Genomic DNA, 24,344 nt, shown 5'->3' with positions numbered 1-24,344 from the left:
GAATACAGTTACAATTTTTCACCAGTTTATGTAACGTTAAACAATTCCATCCCCGTAAGAATGGTCAGGAGTGCTGGTAGGATCAACCAACGTTTTGCAGCTGCCAAAGTGTTCCAGAAAAGGTTGTCCTGGTTTTAAAAGACATTGAAAACTACACACTATTTGAACTTCAAAGCTTTTTCTTTAAAAGGCCTGTCTGAAATTTCTCCTATTTTAAATCCAAAGATCTCACTAAAATTGCTGCAAGGGCAGGCACTTCAAATCCAGAGTAATACTACCAAGATAAAAAAATAGAGCTCAGTATAAAATGTGCAAATACTATAATATAATGCTTTAATAAATAATGCTACATGAGACAACTTCGTATATTACTAAAATAAATACAGGATATTTTTCCAGCTAGAACTTGCCAGAACTCAGTTCTGACACCTCTCAGTTGGGTGCCATTGCCATTCTAAGAGAATGAGAGAGGTGTTCCGGCACCTTTTCCAAGAAACACAGCTCTGTCTATCACCGTTATAAAGGTTGAGTTTTCCTTAAATTCATTAGACTAACTGTATAATGCACACACTGCATCATAAGCATCACTCTTCAACATAACTATCAAAACTATATCCTACCCTACCCACTGGATGGCCGAAGAATGGATGCTTTTGAATTACGGTGCTGGAGGAGACTCTTGAGAGTCCCATGGACTGCAAGAAGATCAAACGTATCCATTCTTAAGGAAATCAGCCCTGAGTGCTCACTGGAAGGACAGATCCTGAAGCTGAGGCTCCAATACTTTGGCTACCTCATGAGAAGAGAAGACTCCCTGGAAAAGACCCTGATGTTGGGAGAGATTGAGGGCACAAGGAGAAGGGGACGACAGAGGATGAGATGGTGGGACACTGTTCTTGAAGCTATGAACATGAGTTTGACCAAACTGCGGGAGGCAGTGGAAGACAGGAGGGCCTGGCGTGCTCTAGTCCATGGGGTCATGAAGAGTCGGACATTAATAGAACCTCCAAGAAGAGTATTTTGGAATCTTTTGAGCAGACAGGTGCCCTGTGGGTTGTCTGTGAATTTGTGCTTGCAGGCAGGAGATGGCACCATCCATCACATTAAATATTCACATTGAACATTTTACTGTTCCATTTATTCCTTGTATTGCATTGTACTGCATTGCAATTTGAATTATATCCAGTGCAGATTGTAATGCAACAAAATGCAATATAAGAAATAAGGGAAGTAATAAAAATCGAATTAAAAACAGTACTTGGCACAGTACTTTGCAAAAATCAGGAAGAGGTCTGCCAAGACCTATCAGGAGTTTTCAAGTGGTCTGTGGGGTGGAGTCACTGGTTTCATCTGGCTCCGAAGGTGGACATTTTGAATAGCCATTTTGAGAGGCACTTGGTGAAGTTACCACTTCCTGCAATTCAGTTGCATTGGATGTAGAATTCTTGTGGCAGAAAACCTGCAGGCAAAGGAAGAAACAGGGCTGTCGATTAAGTTGATGGTGAGGATCCTTGGGTGAGACTTAAGAGGCTCTAGTGTGCTGGGCCTGGCACCAGCTCCTAAAACAGAATTGAGCCCACCTAAACCCAGGCACAACTGGCGTCCTGGGCATGGTGCTACAAAGGAGCTCCATCAACCAGACAGGAGGAATCTCAGCACACAATACAACACACACACACACACACACACACACAGTGGGTGGCAGGTGGGGCAGCACTTTTCCTCCCCCCACTGGTAGAGGGACACGTTCCTCTGCTGGAAATCCTTAAGCCTCAGACTTCCTGAAAATAACCCAGGAATATTCACTAATGGGTTTAAATGTGGAAACCTTGAAACTTGTGGGTTGTTTATCAGCCAGAAGCCTCCCATTTTGGCAGGCAGAACAAAGCACACTCCTCCTTCACACACACCCTTCTTTTTAAAAGCAGTTTTGTAAAGAGGATTCAAATCTTTGTGGAGTTCCAACCTTATTCGGAAATACCATATTTTTCGCCCCATAGGACGCACTTTTCCCCCTTCAAAATGAAGGGGAAATCTGGGTGCCTCCTATGGGGCGAATGCAGGCTTTCCCAGGCTTCCAGCAGCTCTGTTCCAGGAAGCCGCGCCGGGCCCCAGAGGGTTGCGCAGAGCTGCCTGCATTCCGAAGCCTGGCACGCGCTGAAGAGGGCGCCCGGGCTCCACGCAGCTCTCCGCAAGCCTGGGGAGACCGGCGCGGCCCCCTAGGATTGCGGATAGCAGGCTGTTCTGGGGGCTGGGGTCGGGGGAAGCTCAGGCTTCCCCGCACCTGCCCCGTGCCTAGGGGGGAAATAAAAAAAAATTCTTTATTTCCTCCCCCCCAAAAAACAAAAATTAGGTGCGTCCTATGGGGCGGTGCGTCCTATGGGGCGAAAAATACGGTACTTGAGAGAAAGCGCTAGAAGAACATTAATATCAGCTGGCACCCAATTGTGCCTTTGGCCTTGCAGATGTAAAAACTGTGGCATGTAAAATGAAACACATCATTTGGAGGAACTTGCCAGATTCTGCCTCTCAGGATAAACAAAGAGGAAGGGAAAACAATAAGTGGCAACCCAAACTCAGATGAGAGGAGCAGAAGAATAACGCGCGCACACACATTCCTACCTTTTGCAATATGGATGTTAATGCTTTCTGCTTCCAACAGATGAGTCCAACAGCAATGAGAATTATAGCAGCCATGCTCCCAGAAATACTCCCCAAAATAATCCAAAAATTATTCCGATTTGCACCTGCAATAATAAGCAAAAATTCTCCCTTGAGGGCGACAGCAAGAACAACGGAGGGCATCAGAAAAGACTGTGAACTGATTTCAGCTTTTCTCCACGCAGAATGAGAGTTGGGCTGTCACAAAACCTTAATTTGCTTTTTTAGCTGAGCAAATGCAGTATATACCACACAGCTGCCTGGACTGCCGAACACTCCATCCCAATTTTGCAGTTTTGGAATACTGGAAGCCAAAGTCCAGTTTTCAGGGAAGCAACTTAACAGCTCATTACTCAAACTGAATACAGTCATACCTCAGGTTAAATGTGCTTCAGGTTGAGCGCTTTTGGGTTGCACTCAGCGGCAACCCGGAAGTAACGGAGCGTGTTACTTCTGGGTTTCACCGCTCATGCATGCGCAGACTCTCAAAATGACGCCACACGCATGCGCTGAAGCGGCGAAACACGACCCATGCACGCACAGTCGCGTGTTCTGTTCTACTCGCATCCAGAGGTACCACTGTACAGCGCTTTAAGAGATAAGCTGCATTTCATTTCAACTTAGTTAATACACTCGCAGAGTAGGTGACATAATAGAATTGCAGAACTGGAAGGGAGCCCCAGAGCTCATCTAGTCCAACCCCCAGCAATGCAGCTCAAGAATCCCTGGACAGTTCAAGAATCCCTGAACAGTCGGCCATCCAAATTGCCATCAAATCGCCAAATCGCAACACTCAAATATTTAAAAACCAAGGTGGAAAAATTCTCAGCCTGATTTTGCATCCACTGCTACTGCCTCAAAGGCTCGGGGAAATAAAAGTTATTGCAAGCAGTGCATAATGGGGAAAAGAAGGTGCACACCTTCACACTCGGGGATGCTGCTCAAGTCATATGAGGCATTCTTCCGATCGACAGCATTGCTGGCTTGGCAGGTGATGATGGTGGAGTTTGTGGAACAGGTTTGCCAGAACAACTCTAGAACAGTGTCATTGCCAGAGAGGCGGTGCCTATCTGAGCTTTCTTCCAAGGGGCTGGCGGGGTCCCCTCTTTCCCAGGAGATGTCAATCTTTTCCTCTCCAGGTACCAGACACTGCAGGGTCACGTTGACGCCCTCTGAAGTCTTGAAGACGTTTAGCAGAGTGATCTGCGGCTTTGGCACTGGAGCTGTTAAAAATGAATTATATAGGTGAGGATATTAACAGGCAAGATGTTAAATTGTTCTTATATGCAACAACAGTGGCAAGAGTATTGTTAGCCCAGAAATGGAAGCAAGAAGAAATTCCGACAAAAGAATGGCAGACGAAAATAATGGACTATGCAGAATTGGACAAAATGACAGGAAGGATTGGAAACCTGAAGGACCAGAGATTCACAGAAGATTGGAAGACGTACACGAACTATTTGAAGAGCAACTGTAATCAACAAATTACGCTAGTAGGACTACAGGAAGTTTTGTAAGGAGAAATATATGAAACATTGCAAAGTAGAGAAAGAATAGAGATATGAGTTATGAGAGTTAAAAGTAATAATAAAAGTAAGAAATGTATATTAAGTGAATAGATTGGAAAATTTTCAGATGTGATTGATGGAAGTCAAAAAATGGTATAAGATATAAAAGTATGTTTAATTATTGATGAAAATGATATGTTGAGAAACTAATAAAAATTTATTTTTTAAAAAATGAATCATAGAGTTGTAGAAAGGATTTCCAAGGGTCCTGTACTCCCAGCTCCATGCAGGAATCTCAACTAGATCACCCCTGACAGGTGGCCATCTACCTCTGCTTCAAAACCCCCAAGGAAGGAGAGTCCACCACCTTCTGAAGGAGACCGTTCCACCACTGAACAGTTATTACTGTCAGAAAGCTATTTCAAAGGTTTGGTCTTTGCTCTAGTTATCTCCCGCTTGGACTACTGCAATGCACTCTATGTGGGGCTACCTTTGAAGGTGACCCGGAAACTGAAATTAATCCAGAATGCGGCAGCTAAACCAGTGACTGGGAGTGGTTGCCAGGACCATATAACATTGGTCCTGAAAACTTTTCATTGGCTCCCAGTATGTTTCTGAGCACAATTCAAAGTGTTGTTGCTGACCTTGAAAGCCCTAAACAGTCTCAGCCCAGTAGACCTGAAGGAGCGTCTCCACCCCCATCGTTCTGCCCGGACACTGAGGTCCAGCGCTGAGGGCCTGTATTTTAATACTTTGTTGGAAGCCGCCCAGAGTGGCTGGGGAAACCCAGCCAGATGGGTGGGGTACAAATAAATTATTATTATTATTATTATTATTATTATTATTATTATTATTATTATTTAGTCAGAATATCCTTTCTTGCCATTTGAATCCATTCGTTCAGGTCCTGCCCTCCAGAGCAGCAGAAAACAAGCGCGCTCCATCTTCCCTGTGACAGCACTTCAGATATTTGAAGGTGGCTCTCGTGTCACCGGGCCCTCCGCTCTTCTCCAGGCGAAACATCCCCAACACCCTCAACCTTCCTCATAAGGCTTGGTTTTCAGACCCTTGGTCATCTTGGTTCCCCTCCTTAAATGAATGAAAAACCTACGCTGTTTTTGCACCAGGGCTTTCCAGAACTTATTCTTCTTATTATTAATTTATTGTTAATATTTTTTATTATTTATACATACATACATGCCCCGCCCATCTGGCTGGGTTTCCCCAGACACTCTGGGCAGCTCCCAACAGAATATTAATTTAAAAAGCCACAACATCAAACATTAAAAACTTCCCTAAACAGAGCCGCCTTCAGATGTCTTCTAAAAGTCAGGTAGTTGTTTATTTCCTTGACATCTGGTAGGAGGGCGTTCCACAGGGCGGGTGCCACCACCAAGAAGGCCCTCTGCCTGGTTCCCTGTAACTTGGCTTCTCGCAGGGAGGGAACTGCCAGAAGACCCTCGGAGCTGGACCTCAGTGTCCGGGCAGAACGATGGGGATGGAGACGCTCCTTCAGGTCTACTGGGCCAAGGCTGTTTAGGGCTTTAAACTTGGCTCCCCCCCCAAAAAAAAAAATATAGCTGCAATGTAAGAACATCAGAAGCACCCATCAGCAGGATCGGACCAAAGGGGCTCATCTAGTCCAACAGCCTTCCCTCACGGTGGCCAACCAGGTGCCCACATGCAGGACCTGACCCACAACAGCAGACTCTCTCCACCTGGGATTCCTGGCAGCGGGGACTCAGAAGCTCACTGCCCCCAACGGAGGAAGTAGACCCTAGCCATCATTGCTAGTATCCATCGATATCCTCCATTCACTTGCCTGGCCCTATTTTAAAGCCACCTGAGTTGGTGGCGTTCACTACAGCTAGAGGCAGCTAGGCTTCTGAATACCCTCTTGCTGGAAACCACTGGAGAGGAAAGGGCTCTTGTGTCCGAATCCTGCTTGCTGTTTTCACATGGGCATCTGGCTGGCCAGTGTGAGAAGATGAGGCTGGACAAGATGGGCCATGGGCCTGATCCAGAACGCTCTTCTTGGGTTCTTAGGTTCCACGTTCGGTTCCACCAGAGGCAGAGAAGGATCTTAGAATAATTGCTTACCAGAGACGGTGAGGTAGAACAAGTACGTTGGAGAGAAGGCTACTTCCTTAAACCTCACACGGACCTTGTAGAGGCCACTGTCTTCCATTTGTAGGTGGCTGATCTTCAGGGTGGTCTCATTGACCATTGTGAGCCGCTGCCCCAACCGGTCACTGGTATATTTCAACGTTCCATTTATTTCAACAAGTTGGTTGATCTCGCCCGTCCGGGACTGGAAATCCAATTTGATTATGCCCACTGTTATTCCTGGGGGGATGTTTATATGAAGCAAAGCCAATCCTCCCTGGAGCTCATTCAAACGAGTAGGGGGAGAATTCTGTGCTGTGAGTCCAGTTCCTGATAAGCAAAGAAAAGGAAGGAAGGAAATAAGGCCATATTCCTCAAACTTGGGTCGCCAGTTTTTGGACTACAAAGACTACAGTTTCCATCATCCCTGACTATTGGTCCTGCTAGCTACGGGTGATGGGAGTTGTAGTCCAAGAGTTACAAAACGTATAAGGTAAAGGTAAAGGGACCCCTGACCATTAGGTCAGTCATGGCCGACTCTGGGGTTGTGGCGCTCATCTCGCTTTACTGGCCGAGGGAGCCGGCGTACAGCTTCCAGGTCATGTGGCCAGCATGACTAAGCTGCTTCTGGCGAACCACAGCAGCACACGGAAACGCCGTTTACATTCCCGCTGGAGCAGTACCTACTTGCACTTTGACATGCTTTTGAACTGCTAGGTTGGCAGGAGCAGGGACCGAGCAACGGGAGCTCACCCCATCGTGGGGATTCAAACCGCCGACCTTCTGATCGGCAAGCCCTAGGCTCTGTGGTTTAGACCACAGCACCACCCGCGTCCCTACAAAACATATACTTGCAAAAAATACAATCACCCAAAATAATTTCGAATAAAAAAATCATAGAACCATAGAAATGAAGGGTTGGAAGGGATCCTAAGGGTCATCTAGTCCAACCCCCACAAGGCAAGAATCTAAACTCAAGTACCCATGACAGATGGCCATCCAACCTATGCTTAAAAACCTCCAAGGAAGGAGAGTCCACAACCTCCCGAGGGAGACCATTCTACAGCCGAACAGCTCTTCCTGTCAGAAAGTTCTTCCTGATGTTTAGTCAGTATCTCCTTTCTTGTAACCTGAAGCCATGGGTTCGAGTCCTCCCCTCCAGAGCAGAAAAAAACATGCTGGTTCCCTCCTCCATGTGACAGCCCTTGAGATATTTGATGATGGCTTTCATATGATACGATACGATACGATACGATACGATACGATACGATAATCTTTACTGTCATTGTCCCATACAGAACAACAAAATTGAAAAAAAATCTACATCAGACATTCAAAAACCCACAAGCCTGCTATCCCAGCTATCCCAGCCTGGTTAGCCCCCTAAAAACTCTGATACCCCATAATTAAATACAATATACTCCCATAGAGACTTCTTACACTGCATTTAAAACCAAAATCGCATTTGGATAGAAACTGTTTCTCAGGTGGCTGGTCCTAGTCTTTATAACCCTGGACCTTCTTCCAGAAGGCAGAAGCTGAAAGAGATCATTTCCGGGGTGCGTACTATCCTGCGCTATCTCTGCAGCTTTCTTATGACACCTGGAAGCGTAGATTTGATCCAAGGTGGGAAGAGTGCACCCAATTATTCTCTCCGCAGTCTTTACAACCCTGGACAGCATTGGTTTTTTCCCTGACCGTGCAGCTCCCAAACCACACACACAGACCATAAGTTAATACACTCTCCACAGTACAATGGTAAAATGCCATCAAGAGGTCCTTTGAGAGATTGTTTTTCTGGAGGATTCTCCTCTTTTCCAGGCTAAACACACCCAGCTCCTTTAACCGCTCCTCATAAGGCTTGGTTTCCAGACCCTTCACCCTCTTGATCTCTCTCCTCTGCACGCGTTCCAGATTGTCAACATCCTTCTTAAACTGTGGTGCCCTTGAATTGGACAAGGTATTCCAGGTGTGCTCTGACCAAGGCAGAATAGAGTGGGACTATGACTTCCTTTAAAAAGCAGAGACATCACCTTGCCAACAAAGGTCCGTATAGTAAAAGCTATGGTTTTCCTAGTAGTGATGTATGGAAGTGAGAGCTGGACCATAAAGAGGGCTGATCGCCGAAGAATGGATGCTTTTGAATTCTGGTGCTGGAGGAGACTCTTGAGAGTCCCATGGACGGCAAGAAGATCAAACCTCTCCATTCAGAAGGAAATCAGCCCTGAGTGCTCCCTGGAAGGACAGATCGTGAAGATGAGGCTCCAAGAATTTGGCCACTTCATGAGAAGACTCCCTGGAAAAGACCCTGATGCTGAGGAAGATGGAGGGCACAAGGAGAAGGGGGCGACAGAGGACAAGATGGTGGGACAGTGTTCTCGAAGCTACCAGCATGAGTTTGACCAAACTGCGGGAGGCAGTGGAAGACAGGAGTGCCTGGCGTGCTCTGGTCCAGGGGGTCATGAAGAGGTGGACACGACTAAATGACTCAACAACAACAACAACATGACTTCCCTTGATGTGGTATATTTAGCTTTGTTTTGTGTACAGACTGGCAGAACTTCTCCAGGCTTTTGATTGGGGTCGCCCCTATCAACCCTCCCTGGCAATGCCATCAGACCTGAGCGACAGACCTTCTATGGCAATTGGAGGACTTACCAAAGAGAAGGTTGATGACTATTCCAAAGTGTAGTAAAAACTTGAATCTTCTGCCACCCATGCTTGGCCCGTCAGGAGGCGATTGCACACGATTTTGGTCTCTGCAGATCGGAACCTGGGAGTCTGGAACAGAGATTCACGTCTTCAGTCCCTCTATCGCAAGCACCTGTCTGAAAAGAGAAGACACCCTAAATGTAGGGGGTGTAAGGGTGTAAATCTCTCTCCATTCTGGTTTCCCCAGGAAAGCCCTGGCCTAGACACCACCCTCCCCGTTCACCAAGTCTGCCTGGAATTCAGGCTGGAGAATACAGGTATTTCTTCTAATGCTAACTGTATGGAGGATGGCTAATGTAGCTCCATGACACGCACTCTGCACATGCTCAAAGGGACTGCACCTGTCCCATGGCTTAACCCCAGCATGGGGAACTTCTCCTGGCCCCACCAAAGGCTACATTCGTTCTGGTTCATGCTGTTGTTCTCCCACAGACATTCCCCACAATGCATCTCAAGGAACTAATGAATAACTTCTTATAAGCAAGTTAGGCATCATTTAGGGTTCCTTTTCGGGCCGACCAGGAGAATCACGAAACAGAGATTGAAATCTGGGTCTCTCATCGTTGGAGTTCCGTTGGGATCACACCAGCACAAGTATACATAGTGATTCTCACAGACTTATTTCAGGAATACCTGGACTGTTTGGCTTCAAAATCGTGAGCTGCGTCTGTCATTGTTATTGAAATTTTTGCATTGTAGATGCATTAGAAGGAGTTGAAATGTCCTACATTATTGTGAATGAATTTTCGCAAGCCATCTATAGAGTTGTTTAGTTCGTGATTCACCTCTCCGTATTCCTTGGGTGTGATAGTTGATGTTATGTACTGAGTTGAATAGGATCCAAAAGGCAGCAGTCTGATTGGTCCTAGAACAATAGTATCCAGAACGCTGCAGACTGATTGGTCCTAGAACAATAGGACCCAGAATGCAGCAGTCTGATTGGTCCTAGAACAATAGGATCCAGAATGCAGCAGTCTGATTGGTCCTAGAACAATAGGATCCAGAACGCTGCAGACTGATTGGTCCTAGAACAATAGGACCCAGAATGCAGCAGTCTGATTGGTCCTAGAACAATAGGATCCAGAATGCAGCAGTCTGATTGGTCCACAGGAGCCACCCAATCCAGCTCCAGGTGGAAGGGAATCCACAACCTGATTGGCCTACAGGAGAATCCCGGAATTAGCCAATCACGTGGGGCCCATTGTGTAAATAAGGAATATAAAGCAGACATCCTGGGGGAACTTCCATTCCTCCTCACCACTAAAGAGCATGAAATCCACTCTCGACTCCGAGCATATTTCAGTTGGGATTCCTGCATTGCAGGGGGTTGACCCACAGGACTCCTTCCAACTTTGCAGTTCTATGATTCAATGGAGGGGTGGGGGGGGTTGGGGGGGTTCCGGATAAGCAAGGGTGTCAATGACTTTGACCAGCTTTCCTCATTTTTAAGTTGAAAAGTGGGGCAGGGCCAGCTCCCTGAGTAGGCAGAGTGAAGAAACCTGCCTGGGTGGCAAGCTGCCCCAGGTCAGGGCTGGCAGCCCAGTCCGCCCCCCGCTCACCAGCACTCCGGACGCTGCTCCTGGACTCCTCTACTTGCCCCTGGCCTGCCCCCTTGCTTCCTTGGGGTGTTCCAGGGGCGAGTAGAGAAACCCACCCACGCCTTGAAATTACAAAAGGTACTAGGCAGAGTTGTCCGTTACCTCCATTATTGTTCATCACGGTCTTGGAGGACCTGTGTCTGCGCATGCATGGGTTGCGATTCGGCGCTTCTGCACATTCGCGCCCGCCAAAACCCGGAAGTAACCCATTCCGGTACTTCCAGGTTTCAGCAGTCCGCCACCCGAAAAAACGCCCTCTCCCCTTTTTATGATTACCCGCTGTGGGATCCCACAGCTAATTCTCCCCTGGTCTCCTCGCTGCCCCAAATGGGACTAATGTAGCCAGCTAGCCCTGGCAATCATCTAATGTTTATTGGATGGATTTCCCCCAAATTGATTTTTGAATTCTGAATTTATTGTTATTCACGTTTTATACTGTATTTTATGCTGTTTTTTGTTGCATCAATTAAGTGTTTTAAATTTGTTGTTAGCCGCCCTGAGCCCAATTTTCTGAACTGGGAAGGGCGGGGTATAAATAAAAATTATTTATTATTTATAAAATGCATATTAGAGATCAAGTTGGAAAACCATTAGTCGAGGATGAGGGAAGTTCCCGGCTAATATAGCCAAATGTTTCTTTATTTTATTTGTAAAATTGACGTTATGATGGAAATATTTGTAAAAACCAATAAAGATATTATAAGAGAGAGAGAGAGAAACCCACCCACCCAAGCTGGCCTCCATAAGCAGCTGTTGGGAGTGCTGGTTGTTAAGTTGTGGGTGAACATATCAGACGACACAGCAATTCTTCAAACAGCTCTTGTTTATTCACAGGCCAGAACAGAACTGAGCTGAAGGGCTCAGTCAGCCTGCTTATATAGAGCTCCAGTACCACGTTACTGTAACAACTTTCTAAAACTATCCAATCATTGAACGTCACTTTTGATCCTTCATTTGCATAACTATGTACAGTATCACCCTGCTGGCCCAGGGTGAGAACTTCAGTACATAACACTGGTGGTGCCTGCAATGGGGGGGGGGGAGCTTGGAGGTGGTGGCGGCAATGTAAAAGCTGCCACACAGCACCACAAAAGGAAGCTAGCCTTATACCAGAAGCTCCGCTCTTGTCAAAAGCTGCACAGAAGGCTGGTGTTTTCCCATTTCAATGAGATGAGCTACCTGACATTGGCTTAGCGTGGGTTGTCAGCACCCGGGGCAAGGCAAGTAATTTGCGCCCCCTAACCCGTGGATTTTAGCACTCGAGTGCGAGCGAGCGCCCCCCAGATGTTGCGCCCGGCCCCCTGCACCCCCCACGCTACGCCACTGGGGCTGGGGGCGAGCGAAGGAGCCAAGGACCCCCCCAAAAAGGCTCAGCAGGAATTTATTAAATTTATTATTTGCGGAGCCCCCGCGGGCCGAGGCAGCCGAAGCCCCCTCCCCTCGGGCGCCTCCCTGCCCCCTCCTCTCCTTGGGCTGTAGGTGGAGCTCCAGATCCGGGCTTGGCGAGCGCCTCTCCTCCTTCAGGCCGGGTCCGGGGGCTTCCAGCCGTGCTCCGTCCTCGCCCCCCCCCCGCGGCTGAGATTTGCGCTGAGAGCCGGAGCCAGCGGCGCCCCCTTCTGCCGGGAGACCCTCGCCCGCCCGCCGGCTTCCTCTCGGAGGGTTTTGGGGAGCACAGGGCGCGGCGAGGCCCCTCGGAGCTCTCCTCCCTCCCAGTCGGCAGAAGCAGCCGTCGCCTGTGGCTGGGCCGAGGGGATGGCGGCAGCGCCGGGGTGCGGAGGCTGCCCGTGCCCGGCCAGGCGTCGGTGGCGGCGTCGGCGCTGCTGCAGTGGCTGCTCCTCCTGCGAGCAGTGAGTGGAGCGCAGCCGCAGCGGCGGTGGGGGACGCGCACTAGGGCGCAAGGCTGGCGGTGGCGGCGGGGAGCCCGGCGGAGGAAGGAACTTGTCCCTTCCCTCTGGACTCGCGCCCCCCCCAGATGTTGCGCCCGGTGTGGCCGGCACCCCTGGCACCCCCCACGCTACGCCACTGCTACCTGATGATGAAACTGTGAGGGGGGGAGACCAGCTGGGAACAGGAGAAGAAACGTCACACACTGATGTTGGGTGGAAAAATATAAAAATAATAATAAATTGTCCAGTAGCACTTTAGAGACCAACTAAGTTTGTTCTTGGTATACGCTTTCGTGTGCATGCATACTTCTTGAGAGACACTGAAACAGGCGTCACTGTTTCACTGACGTTGGGTGGCGTGATATAAATGGTCCTGCAAACAGCCAAGAATGGACTGGAGCTGTTGTAAGGAGACGGAAACCCCCGAGTGGAAAGACTGCTGCCACTCTGCTGTCCGGCACTCTGCCTTCCAAGTTTCCTGCAACTCTCATTCAGAGGCGCTGCCGGCTGCCGCCTCAGACTGAAAAAGGAGATAGCACAAAGCTCTCTTGCCTAGTTGCGATCCACAGCCATCTCCTCCTCCATGAATTTGCCTAAACCCCTTTTAGTAATAATAATAATAAATTTTTATTTATACCCCACCCTCCCCGGCCAAGACCAGTCTCAGGGCGGCAAACACCGACTATTAATCCAGTAAAAAACATTCCAAATAAAACAAAACACCAAACAAACAGTTGATTAAGTTTTAGAGCCATCACAGCCACATGCAAGAGGGAGCTCCCTAGTTTAACTCTGTGCTGCGTCAAGAAGGATCGGGTTTTTAAAATATATCTGTCCTTATTTTTTTTTCCACGTTCAACTTCACTGGCTGTTCCCCCCCCGCCGCCCCAGTTCTAGTGTCAGGAGAGAGGGAGGAAAACTTCTCTGCCCATATAACTTCACCAACTCCCCAAGGTGGCTCAGTCGGGGGAGCGAGACTCAAGGCAAAACGATTTCCTGCATTGCAGGGAGTTGCATGAGCCTTTTCTCCGAACTGAAAGGAAAAAAAAAAATTCCTTCCAGTAGCACCTTAGAGACCAACTGAGTTTGTTCTTGGTATGAGCTTTCGTGTGCATGCACACTTCTCCAGATACACTGAAAGAGGAAGTCACCAGACCCTTATATAGAGAGAGCGAGAGTGTGTGTGTATCTGAAGAAGTGTACATCATAGCTGTCCACTTTTCCCTTTTCTTGCGAGGAATCCTATTAGGAGTAAGGGAACTTCCCTTGAGAAAAGGGAAACGTTGACAGCTATGGTGTGCATGCACACGAAAGCTCGTACCAAGAACATACTTCGCCGGTCTCTAAGGTGCTACTGGAAGGAATTTTTTGATTTTTTGCAAAAAAAAAAAAAGTTCCTTGCAAACTTTCTTCGCGGCCGAGGCGCTACGCGGATCGGAGAGCCCAGAGCCCCGCGCTCGCCTCTGCATGGCGAAGGAAGGAGAGAGAGCGGGGAGAAAGGAGCGCAAGGATGAAAGCCCGGTGCGGATATTTCCTCTCCCACGTTACCATGCGCAGAGAAAAGGGGCGGGGGAGGCGGCGGCACCTGAGCCGCCAAACCAATGGGAGGCATGTTTTGGAGACTGGAGACTGGAAGGGTGGCGAGATGCAAGAGGAAGGCAGGACTGCAGGAGGTCCCGCCTCAGAGAAGGAAGGGGCTTCCCCCAGTCATTGTTTCGTTGGGTTTTTTTTAACAGCTGCAAAGATTTCCCCCTTGGGGAATATGGCAACCTTAATCTAGTCCAAGCCCCGTTTCAGGGACTGGACTGGAGGGGTGGCGAGATGGAGGAGGAGGAGGAGGGATGGTGGGGTTCGCCCTTCGCTCTTCTGCTCACCGGCTGCTCTCCAGTCCTTAGGGGATTCCGTGAACCCGCCAGGTGAAAGGAGGGCAAGACCAAGGCGCAAAGCCGGACCTTTATTTGCAAGCAAAACTGCTTTAGCAGGGTCCGCACTCCTTGCAAAGAGAGAGTCAGACCCCTCCAAAAACGTGCTCCTCACTTTTATTAGTGCCCTCTCCCACCATCACTACATCATTTCTGCATCATCAGAACGGAGGTATAGCACAGAGAAGGAAGGAAGAAATGGATCTTGATTTGCCTCCGCCCTCGGCTATATCCCCCCCCCCAAAAGCCCAGGAAGCATAGCTGTCCACTTTTCCCTTTTCTTGCGAGGAATCCTATACGGAATAAGGGAATTCCCCTTCAAAAAAGGAAAACTTTGACAGCTCTACCAAGGAAGCATTTGCCCAACACTATAGAATTCTCCTCGTTTCACAGCTTAAGCCTGGAGAAAGTGTCTCCTGTCTAGGGAAGCTTTTAATGTTTGATGCCTTACTGTATTTTAATACCTTGTCGGATGCTGCCCAGAGTGGCTGGGGAAGCCCAGCCGGGTGGGCGGGGAATAAATAATATTTATATTTTTATTGTTTTTATTCCATCTGGGAAGGAAGCTCCTATGAAAGGCCCTCCTGGGAATAAGAACAGGAAAGAGCAGGAAATAAGAACAGGAAAGAGTCCAGGCGACTCTTGGGCCCCAGGAAAGAGTAGGGGCGGGGCTTGCTGGAGGAACGCGGACCGTAGACGTGCCATGAGATAGAGCGGCCACCCCTCCAAGGCCACAGCTTCCGTTTCAGACCGGAAGTTTGTCTAGGGCGATTTACTTTCTTTACACAAAATCCCTTCTCTCTGCAATACTGGGGTGGTTTGTTCTCGCTCCTCCTTCTCCCCCCACCCCCCCGCCGGGACCTGCCGTATCTCTATGCCCGCTTCTCCTAGAAGGGAGCAGAAAGAGACATGGCCATTAGAAAGAAAAACCCCAAAATAATAGATAGAATTTTCATAAGCAAAATCGAGAGCCGGGCGTCATCAGCCACCCGGCAGACCTTCGTGGAGGCTCCAAGAACGCTGAGCTCCAGCTGCCATAAAACCCCATTTCAATAAAGGAGAGCGGCTTCTGCCAGCCCCTGTATTTACTCATTCATGGAGTGTAAAAGCCCCTGGATCCAGCCAGTGCCCCGCCTAGCCAATTCCCAAGAAACGAGGAATCGAGATAGACTGCCTCTGCACCTGGAGCTTCCATGAGGACGGCAGAAGAGCCAGGCTGCTGGATCAGGCCAAAGGGCGAGCCCAGCCTCCAGGCGGCCAACCAGCAACTGGCATACAGAAGCACGTCTGCCTCTGACCGTGGAGGCAAAGCAGAGCCCCTGGGACTGGCGGCCATTGCTGCCTCCTGCGGTAGAGAGATCCACAAGTCAGCTATGCCTGGCGTGAACAATGACTTCCTTGGATTTTTCCTGCAGGGATTTGTTTTTAATGTTACTTTTAATGTGCCATTTTTATTGTGATTATCTCTGTGTTTTTAACAGAACATGAATTGATAGATGATAATTTATTATTTCTACCCCACCCATCTGGCCAGGTTTCCCCAGCCACTGTGGGTGGCTTTCAACAGAACATTAAAAACAGAATAAAACTTCAAACATTGAAAACTTCCCTAAAGAGGGCGGCCTTCAGATGTCTTCTAAAAGCCAGATACTAGTTTATTTTCTTGACATCTGATGGGAGATAGAGACATACCGTATTTTTCGCCCTATAGGACACACTTTTTCACCTCCAAAAATGAAGGGGAAATCTGGGTGCGTCCTATGGGGCGAATGCAGGCTTTTGCTGAAGCTTGGAGAGCGAGAGGGGTTGGTGCGCACCGACCCCTCTCGCTCTCCAGGCTTCAGGAACACATCCACAGCCTAGGTAGCTCTATGGGAGGTCCGGCAGGGATGTCTGGGCTGCGGATAGCAGCCTGCTGCCCAGCGCGAGGGGCGCCCTGAAGCAGAGCGCCCCTCGTGCCGGGCAGACATCCGCAGCGTGGGGAGCCTTGCAGGAGTTCCCCCGCAAGGCTCCCCACGCTGTGGATAGCAGCCTGCTGCCCGGCGCGAGGGGCGCCCTGAAGCAGAGCGCCCCCCGCGCCAGGCAGACATCCGCAGCGTGGGGAGCCTTGCAGGAGTTCCCCGCAAGGCTCCCCACGCTGCGGATAGCAGCCTGCCGCCCGGCGGGCGTGGCGCCCTTAAGCAGAGCGCCCCCCGCGCCAGGCAGACATCCGCAGCGTGGGGAGCCTTGCAGGAGTTCCCCGCAAGGCTCCCCACGCTGCGGATAGCAGCCTGCCGCCCGGCGGGCGGGACGCCCTGAAGCAGAGCGCCCCCCGCGCCAGGCAGACCGGCCAGCCCCACAAGCTCGGGGGACAGCAGGGAGGCGCAGCGCCGCCATCCCGCTGTTCCTCGACCTGGTTCTGTTTCCCCAACCTGCTTTTGGGGGGGAAATAAAGGGAATTTTTTCCCCTTTATTTCCCCCCCAAAAAAACTAGGTGCGTCCTATGGGACGAAAAATACGGTATATACAGTGGACACTCGGGTTGCAAACGTGATCCGTGCAGGAGGCACATTCGCAACCTGCAGTGCCGCGTCTGTGCATGCGTGGGTCGCAATTCGGCACTTCTACGCACACACAAATAGCAATTTAGTACTTCTGCGCATGCGCGAGCACTGAAACCCAGAACTAACCCGTTCCGGTACTTTCGGGTTTGACGCAGTGCGCAACCTGAAGCATCTATAACCCAAAGTATGACTGTACATACATGCATAGTTTTAATTCTGTTAATGCTTGTTTTATTCTTATTGTCTGCCCCATATGTTTTCAGCTGTTTTTGTTATCTGTAAGCTGCCCTGAGTCGGGGGAAAAGCAGGGTATACATTTGTTAGTATTATTTTTTTCTTACCTTTGCACACTCCCTTCCACCTCTTCCTCCAGCCACACCTGGTTTCCTCTCCTGCTGCTGGTGCCCATCCTCCTCCTCTCCCTCTTCTGGGAAGCAGCCACTGCCCCTCCCAGAAGTCACCAGGGGGTCCCTCCCTGGCACCTGGTGCTGCCAGGTGGTTGAGGTGGGCGCTGGCCAGGTAAGCAGGGATGGAGAAGGCTTCAGGTTGCTCTTCCTTTTCGGAGTCTCGCAAAGTCTGCTTTATATATAGTGTCTTCTCCCCCCTTTCCCCCAGGGCCACCTCTCTCGCTTCCTTGCCTTCGGCCTGGGCCTCTCAGTCACCGCCTGGTCTGCCAAGTTTGACCAGGAGCTGGTGCAGGCGCTGAGGAAATAGGGGCCCAAGCGAGGAGGGCAGGTTAGAAGGCAGAACGTCAGGGGTGGGGAGGAGGTGTGGTGTGTTGCAGAGGGTCCTGGCTTCCTGGGGGGGGCAGTCCCTCAGGTCCAAGCCATGGCAGGCAGCTTCCCCAGGCACTTGGTGGATTCCCACATGGCAGGGGGTTGACTAGATGACTCTTGGGGGTCCCTTCCAGCTTCTGTGAACCACACATCCTCCGCTTAATGCCCTCTCCTTTTCCTTCAACTTCCATTGCTCCCCCGGCCAGAATCCCAGGAGCTGAGCCTTCTATACCTCTCCCTTGAACGCAAACTCAGCTGCAGTTCCTGCATTGCAGGGGGTGGACTAGATGGCCCTTAGGGTCCCTTCCAACTGAAAATATCTAGGGGAAGTCCTGTAGCTGACATCAGAAGCGAGGAGGGGTATTTTCAGGGGAGCAAGGAAGAGAGTATGCACACCCCTAAACATTTTGTGAATCTAAATTTGGCCTCAATGAGGGGCAATATTTCAATATGAGTAGGAAAATGAGAATACCCCTAAACATTTTTTTAGGAAAAAAAGCACTGAATGGGTGTCATTGAACCTGACCCTATGGAGAAAAGTCAATGCTCTTAAAATGAACATAATACCTAGTTTATATCTTCTTCTATACTCTTCTTTTATACTCTTCTTCTTCTATCTAGTTTATATCTAAAGAGGAATTCCAATTCACATCACATCAGTTCCAGTAATATTTATGCAAAAAATATTTATGCAAAAAATGTAAATACTGATAAAAGGAGGAGGATTTTGGATCCCAGACTTAGAAATGTATCACCAAGCATATTTACTGTCAGGTAGACAATTCTGGAGACCCATAACCGAACACAACTGTCCAAATTGGGCTGCTTTGGAATATTCCTATGTAGCACCTCTAGAAATCTGGGTAGCACTTGGGTCTAAATACAAACATTAATACTCAAGATGCTATTGAAACAATAACATCAGTGATACCACATGTCCAAAAAATATAAATTTGACCTTTTCTCCCACAATAAAATGACTTTGTGGTGAAACCCGTCTTTAAAAATCAGGAAAGAAATGGTTGTATGGGAGAGGTGGATGAATTTGGGTATATTAACATTAGACCAGTTGATAAAAGAAAAGGATGAATTTTATACCTAGTCTATCCTAAGAGACAAATACAGATTACCTACAAATACTCAATGGCAATATCTCCAGATAAAACACTTGGCAGAAAGTGAGGAGGAATTAAAGAACCTTTTAATGTGGGTGAAAGAGGAGAGCACAAAATATGGTCTGAAGCTCAAACGTCAAAAAAACTAAGATCATGGCCACTGGTCCCATCATCTCCTGGCAAATAGAATGGGAAGTAATGGAGGCAGTGAGAGATTTTACTTTCTTGAGTTCCATGATCACGGCAGATGGTGACAGCAGTCACAAAATTAAGAGACGCCTGCTTCTTGGGAGGAAAGCAATGACAAACCTAGACAGCATCTTAAAAAGCAGAGACATCCCCTTGCCAACAAAGGTTCGTATAGTGCAAGCTATGGTTTTCCCAGTAGTGATGTATGGAAGTGAGAGCTGGACCATAAAGAAGGCTGATCGCTGAAGAAACCTATCCATTCTGAAGGAAATCAGCCCTGAGTGCTCACTGGAAGGACAGATCCTGAAGCTGAGGCTCCAAGACTTTGGCCACCTCACAAGAAGAGAGGACTCCCTGGAAAAGACCCTGATGTTGGGAAAGATTGAGGGCACATGAAGAAGGGAACGACAGAGGACGAGATGGTGGGATAGTGTTCTCAGTGGTAGCTCTGGTTACGTACTTTATTCGTTCTGGAGGTCCGTTCTTAACCTGAAACTGTTCTTAACCTGAAGCACCACTTTAGCTAAAGGAGCCTCCCGTTGCTGCTGCGTCGCCACCGCACAATTTCTTTTCTTATCCTGAAGCAAAGTTCTTAACCGGAGATACTATTTCTGGGTTAGCAGCGTCTGTAACCTGAAGCTTATGTAACCTGAGGTACCACTGTATTCTTGAAGCTACTAACATGAGTTTGACCAAACTGCGGGAGGCAGTGGAAGACAGGAATGCCTGGCGTGCTCTGGTCCAGGGGGTCACGAAGAGGCGGACACGACTAAACGACAAAAAACCACCATCTACAGACCAGCAGCTTTTACAACCTCAGAGACCCCAGAGATATTGAAGCAGTTTATTAATTCTTAGGCAAAAAGCTCCCGCCATAAATAATTCAACATATATAATTTTTTGTGATTAGCAAACCAATTTGATATACAGGTACACAGGGAGGATCGGAATAAAGAATTAGAGATCTCAATTTCGACCACATATTGGGAAACTGTTTTAACTACAACAAAGGTGCCTCTGGACTTTAAACTGAAGCTCATACAACAAAAAATAATATTTAGAATATACTGCACCCCATTATGTTTTTCTTTTAAAAAGGGCTACCTAAGATATCTAGCTGTTGGAAATGCAATAGGGATAATGCTTCTCTAAAACACGTGTTTTTTCATTGTCCTATATTGAAAGATTTTTGGCCGAAGGTAACTGAACGGTACAGAACAACCTTACATTCATAAAGCAAAATATCCTCTTGAATTATATACTCAGCACATGGAACCTTACAAAAGGACAATACGAGTGGACGCTCCGTGCCCTTACCACAGCAAAGAGACTGCTCCTGATGACCTGGGAAAATAAAAATGAGGCTCCCTTCTATGATTGGACTGAAGACTTGTACAAACTCGCAACATATGAACAACTTGCATATAAACACAGATTTGCCATGGACAAATTCAATGATATTTGGAATCCTTCTTACAAATACTGTAATAGATTATAAGAGCTGGTGAAGTACAATAACCTTGTAAAATATGCAGTTTTGGGTTCCCCACCTCCTTTGTTTTCCCTTTTACATGTGTTCTGTTTCTCTTTTTCTCTCATTTACGCCTCACCATGTTTAGTGCACATATAATTACGTACTTTTTGAATTTCAAATCAAGATTTCTTAAAACAAAAAAAGCAGCAACTGGTGAAAGCAGGGGCCAGTGAGGCCAGGGACCGGGGCGGCAGGAGGTGTAGTTCAGCAACCTCTGGAGTACAGTGGTACCTCGGGTTAAGTACTTAATTTGTTCCGGAGGTCCGTACTTAACTTGAAACTGTTTTTAACCTGAAGCACCACTTTAGCTAATGGGGCCTTTAGCTAATGCGCCACCGGACCCCAATTTCTGTTCTCATCCTGAAGCAAAGTTCTTAACCTGAAGCACTATTTCTGGGTTAGTGGCGTCTGTAACCTGAAGCGTATGTAACCTAAAGTGTATATAACCTGAGGTACCACTGTAAATGCTGTCTTGTATTTAACACTCGATTGGGAGCTGCCCAGAGTGGCTGGGGAAACTCAGCCAGGTGGGCAGGGTATAACTAATAAATCATTATTAATGATTATTATTTATTTTATTTTATTTTTTGAATATTTTATTAGGGATGATTCACTCCCTAGTGGGCACTTTCTTGATCTCCTGCCCTACAACAGAAGATACAGAAGCATGATTAGTTGCACCAACAGGGTAAAGAACAGCTTCTATCCGAGGGCTGTTAGGCTGCTGAATGAAAAGAGCTGAGTGGGGGGTGCTCGTGTAATCTCACTGTATACAAGTTGTACAAGTGACAATAAAGTATTTTATTCATTCATTAGTTGAATATAAGAGCAACATATAATCAAATACAGCTTTCCCCTAACCCCCCCCCAAAAAAAACCAGCCCCAAGTACGTCCAGGTAATTACATTAGTAATATAATGAAACAAAAAATTATTTCTAGTTGCTGGTTTAAAAACTATCATTCCACATGCTCCCATTGTGTGTTAGGTGGTTTAAATGCATGTTCTTTCTTTGATGCCTATGTCATAAAGGAGGACTGTGTTATGTAAAGGTTCTGTAGTTTTTCACGTTGTTTTCTTTCATTACTATTATTATTATCTGGAACTCCGGAGGTTCCCTGTGGTGGGTGTGCGTCAGTAAACGAGGGGTATTAGGACTAAGAGAGCTGAGAGGGGGGTGCTTGTGTAATCTCACTGTATACAAGCTGTAAATTTCCCCAATTACATTGGGGTGCAGTACAAGTGACAATAAAGTATTTCATTCATTCATTCATTAGTTGCATATAAGAGCAACATATAATCAAATACAAACAATCAAATAGTTTTCCCCTAACATCCCCCCCAAAAAACAGCCTCAACTACATCCAGCTAATTACATTAGTAATATAATCAAACCAAAAATTATTTCTAGTTGCTGGTTTAAAAAACATCATTCCACATGCTCCCATGTGTGTTAGGTGGTTTAAATGCATGTTCTTTCTTTGATGCATATGTCATATAAGAGGACTGCATTATGTAAAAGTTCTGTAGTTTCTCACGTTGCTTTCTTTCATTATTATTATTATTATTATTATTATTATTATTATTATTATTATTTGGAACTCGGGAGGTTCCCTGGCGCCGAGCCAAACCAACGTAATAATAATAATAATAATAATAATAATAATAATAATAATTTATACCCCGCCCATCTGGCTGGGCTTCCCAAGCCACTCTGGGCGGCTTCCAAAAGAATATTAAAATACTATAATACATCAAACATTAAAAGCTTCCCGAAACAGGGCTGCCTTCAGATGTCTTCTAAAAGCCTGGTAGTTGTTGTTCTCTTTGACATCTGGTGGGAGGGCGTTCCACAGGGAGGGCGCCACTACCGAGAAGGCCCTCTGCCTGGTTCCCTGTAACTTGGCTTCTCGCAGTGAGGGAACTGCCAGAAGGCCCTTGGTGCTGGACCTCAGTGTCCGGGTAGAACGATGGGGGTGGAGACGCTCCTTCAGATATACTGGACCGAGGCCGTTTAGTGCTTTAAAGGTCAGCACCAACACTTTGAATTGTGCTCGGAAACGTACTGTGAGCCAATGTAGGTCTTTCAAGACCGGTGTTATGTGGTCTCTGCGGCCGCCCCCAGTCACCAGTCTAGCTGCCGCGTTCTGGATTAATTGAAGTTTCCGGGTCACCTTCAAAGGTAGCCCCACGTAGAGTGCATTGCAGTAATCCAAGCGGGAGATAACCAGAGCATGCACCACTCTGGCGAGACAGTTCGCGGGCAGGTAGGGTCTCAGCCTACGTACCAGATGGAGCTGGTAAACAGCTGCCCTGGATACAGATTTGACCTGTGCCTCCATGGACAGCTGTGAGTCCAAAATGACTCCCAGGCTGTGCACCTGGTCCTTCAGGGGCACAGTTACCCCATTCAGGACCAGGGAATCCTCCACACCTGCCCGCCTCCTGTCCCCCAAAAACAGTACTTCTGTCTTGTCAGGATTCAACCTCAATCTGTTAGCCGCCATCCAACCTCCAACCGCCTCCAGGCACTCACACAGGACCTTCACTGCCTTCACTGGTTCTGATTTGAAAGAGAGGTAGAGCTGGGTATCATCCGCATACTGATGAACATCCAGCCCAAACCTCCTGATGATCTCTCCCAGCGGCCGCATGTAAATGTTGAAAAGCATGGGGGAGAGGACAGAACCCTGAGGCACCCCACAAGTGAGAGCCCAGGGGTCTGAACACTCATCCCCCACCACCACTTTCTGAACACGGCCCAGGAGGAAGGAGCGGAACCACTGTATAACAGTGCCCCCAGCTCCCAGCCCCTCTAGACGGTCCAGAAGGATGTTTTGCTCGATGGTGTCAAAGGCCGCTGAGAGATCCAGCAGAACTAGGAAACAGCTCTCACCTTTGTCCCTAGCCCGCCGGAGATCATCAACCAGTGCGACCAAGGCAGTTTCAGTCCCATGATGAGGCCTGAATCCCGACTGGAAGGGATCCAAATGGAAGCGATGTTTTTACACCAGCCTTAATAAGTTGCTATGCGAAGTCAGTGGCGAAACGCTCCAGCAAAAGACTTTGGGGCGATTGACTGATGTGAGTTAGTCAGTTAGTTATTGATTGGGGGGGTATTTTCTGAGGCGGCTTTTTGCCCCCGAGTCAGAACGAGGCTCGCCCGGAAAAAAGAGGCCGGAAAAGTGAGCTTGGCGGACGAGCAACTTACTTCCGAAGTCCCGCCTGGGACGGAGAGGCCTCTCTTCAGGAAAGGCGCAGAGAGAGAGAGAGAAAGGACCGACGGGCGCTCCGCTCCAGCCAGAGGCGACGACGAAATGGCGCCCTCAGGCCCAGGGAGCCGAATCTTGTACGCAGAAGGTTCTTCCGCGCAACGACTTCCGGCGCGAGGGAAAAGCGCGACGGTACCTGTTTCTCTCCTTGCCCCGGCGGGGTTTCGAGCGCGGGGAGGAGGAGAGCGCAGACTCCGCGGGGGGGGGGGGGCGGCCCGCCAGGTTCACCACTCTGGGGCGGGGGGGCGGCTCCCGCCCCCTGGAAAGGCCTCCTTACCGTCGCTCTGTGGGGACGCAGGACCATAGACGTGGCACGGGATAGAGCGGCCTCCTCTCCTCACACAAAATGTGTCTGCCTGTCTGTCTGTCTTTCTCTCTGGGTGCCCCGCCTGGAGTGAACAAGGCCTTCCTCGGATCTGGGTCCTGAAGGGATCTGTTATTAAGGCTGCTTTGAATGTGTCGTTTTTTATTGGAATTACCTGTGTGTTTTTAAACAGAACATGCATTGATAGATGATGGTGAT

General features: G+C 48.3%; 1 protein-coding gene across 3 annotated transcripts; it reads right to left on the bottom strand.

Annotated features, from left to right (window-relative positions):
• Positions 1–999: 999 nt before the first annotated feature.
• On the bottom strand, positions 1,000–23,864 carry LOC308575933 (SLAM family member 6-like). Of its 3 annotated transcripts, none has more exons than XM_081175099.1 (6): positions 23,761–23,864; positions 8,934–9,103; positions 6,270–6,605; positions 3,582–3,884; positions 2,623–2,747; positions 1,000–1,459 (listed from the first exon to the last, which is right to left on the bottom strand). In XM_081175099.1, the coding sequence occupies exons 2-6, from the start codon at positions 8,992–8,994 to the stop codon at positions 1,316–1,318; spliced, it is 969 nt and encodes a 322-aa protein (XP_081031225.1). In that variant the 5' UTR covers positions 8,995–9,103; positions 23,761–23,864; the 3' UTR covers positions 1,000–1,315. The 3 variants fall into 3 exon arrangements, with proteins under 3 accessions (XP_081031225.1, XP_081031227.1, XP_081031226.1); XM_081175101.1 differs by lacking the exon at positions 23,761–23,864 and adding an exon at positions 17,278–17,413; XM_081175100.1 differs by lacking the exon at positions 23,761–23,864 and adding an exon at positions 14,346–14,388.
• Between the last annotated feature and the right edge of the window lie 480 nt (positions 23,865–24,344).

Source organism: Podarcis bocagei, assembly GCF_964188305.1.
Source record: "Podarcis bocagei genome assembly, chromosome: 16".
NCBI classification, from domain to species: domain Eukaryota; kingdom Metazoa; phylum Chordata; class Lepidosauria; order Squamata; family Lacertidae; genus Podarcis; species Podarcis bocagei.
Note: the sequence above shows the minus strand (reverse complement) of the source record. Positions and strands in the feature narration are given on the sequence as shown.

Excerpts from the sequence above, each read along its gene's own strand:
- LOC308575933 (XM_081175099.1), bottom strand. The coding sequence starts at position 8,994 with ATGGGTGGCAGAAGATTCAAGTTTTTACTACACTTTGGAATAGTCATC. Across the intron at positions 3,885-6,269 it reads GTTCTACCTCACCGTCTCTG|CTCCAGTGCCAAAGCCGCAG; the intron begins GTAAGCAATTAT and ends CATTTTTAACAG. Across the intron at positions 2,748-3,581 it reads CAGCATCCCCGAGTGTGAAG|GTGCAAATCGGAATAATTTT; the intron begins GTGTGCACCTTC and ends TTATTATTGCAG.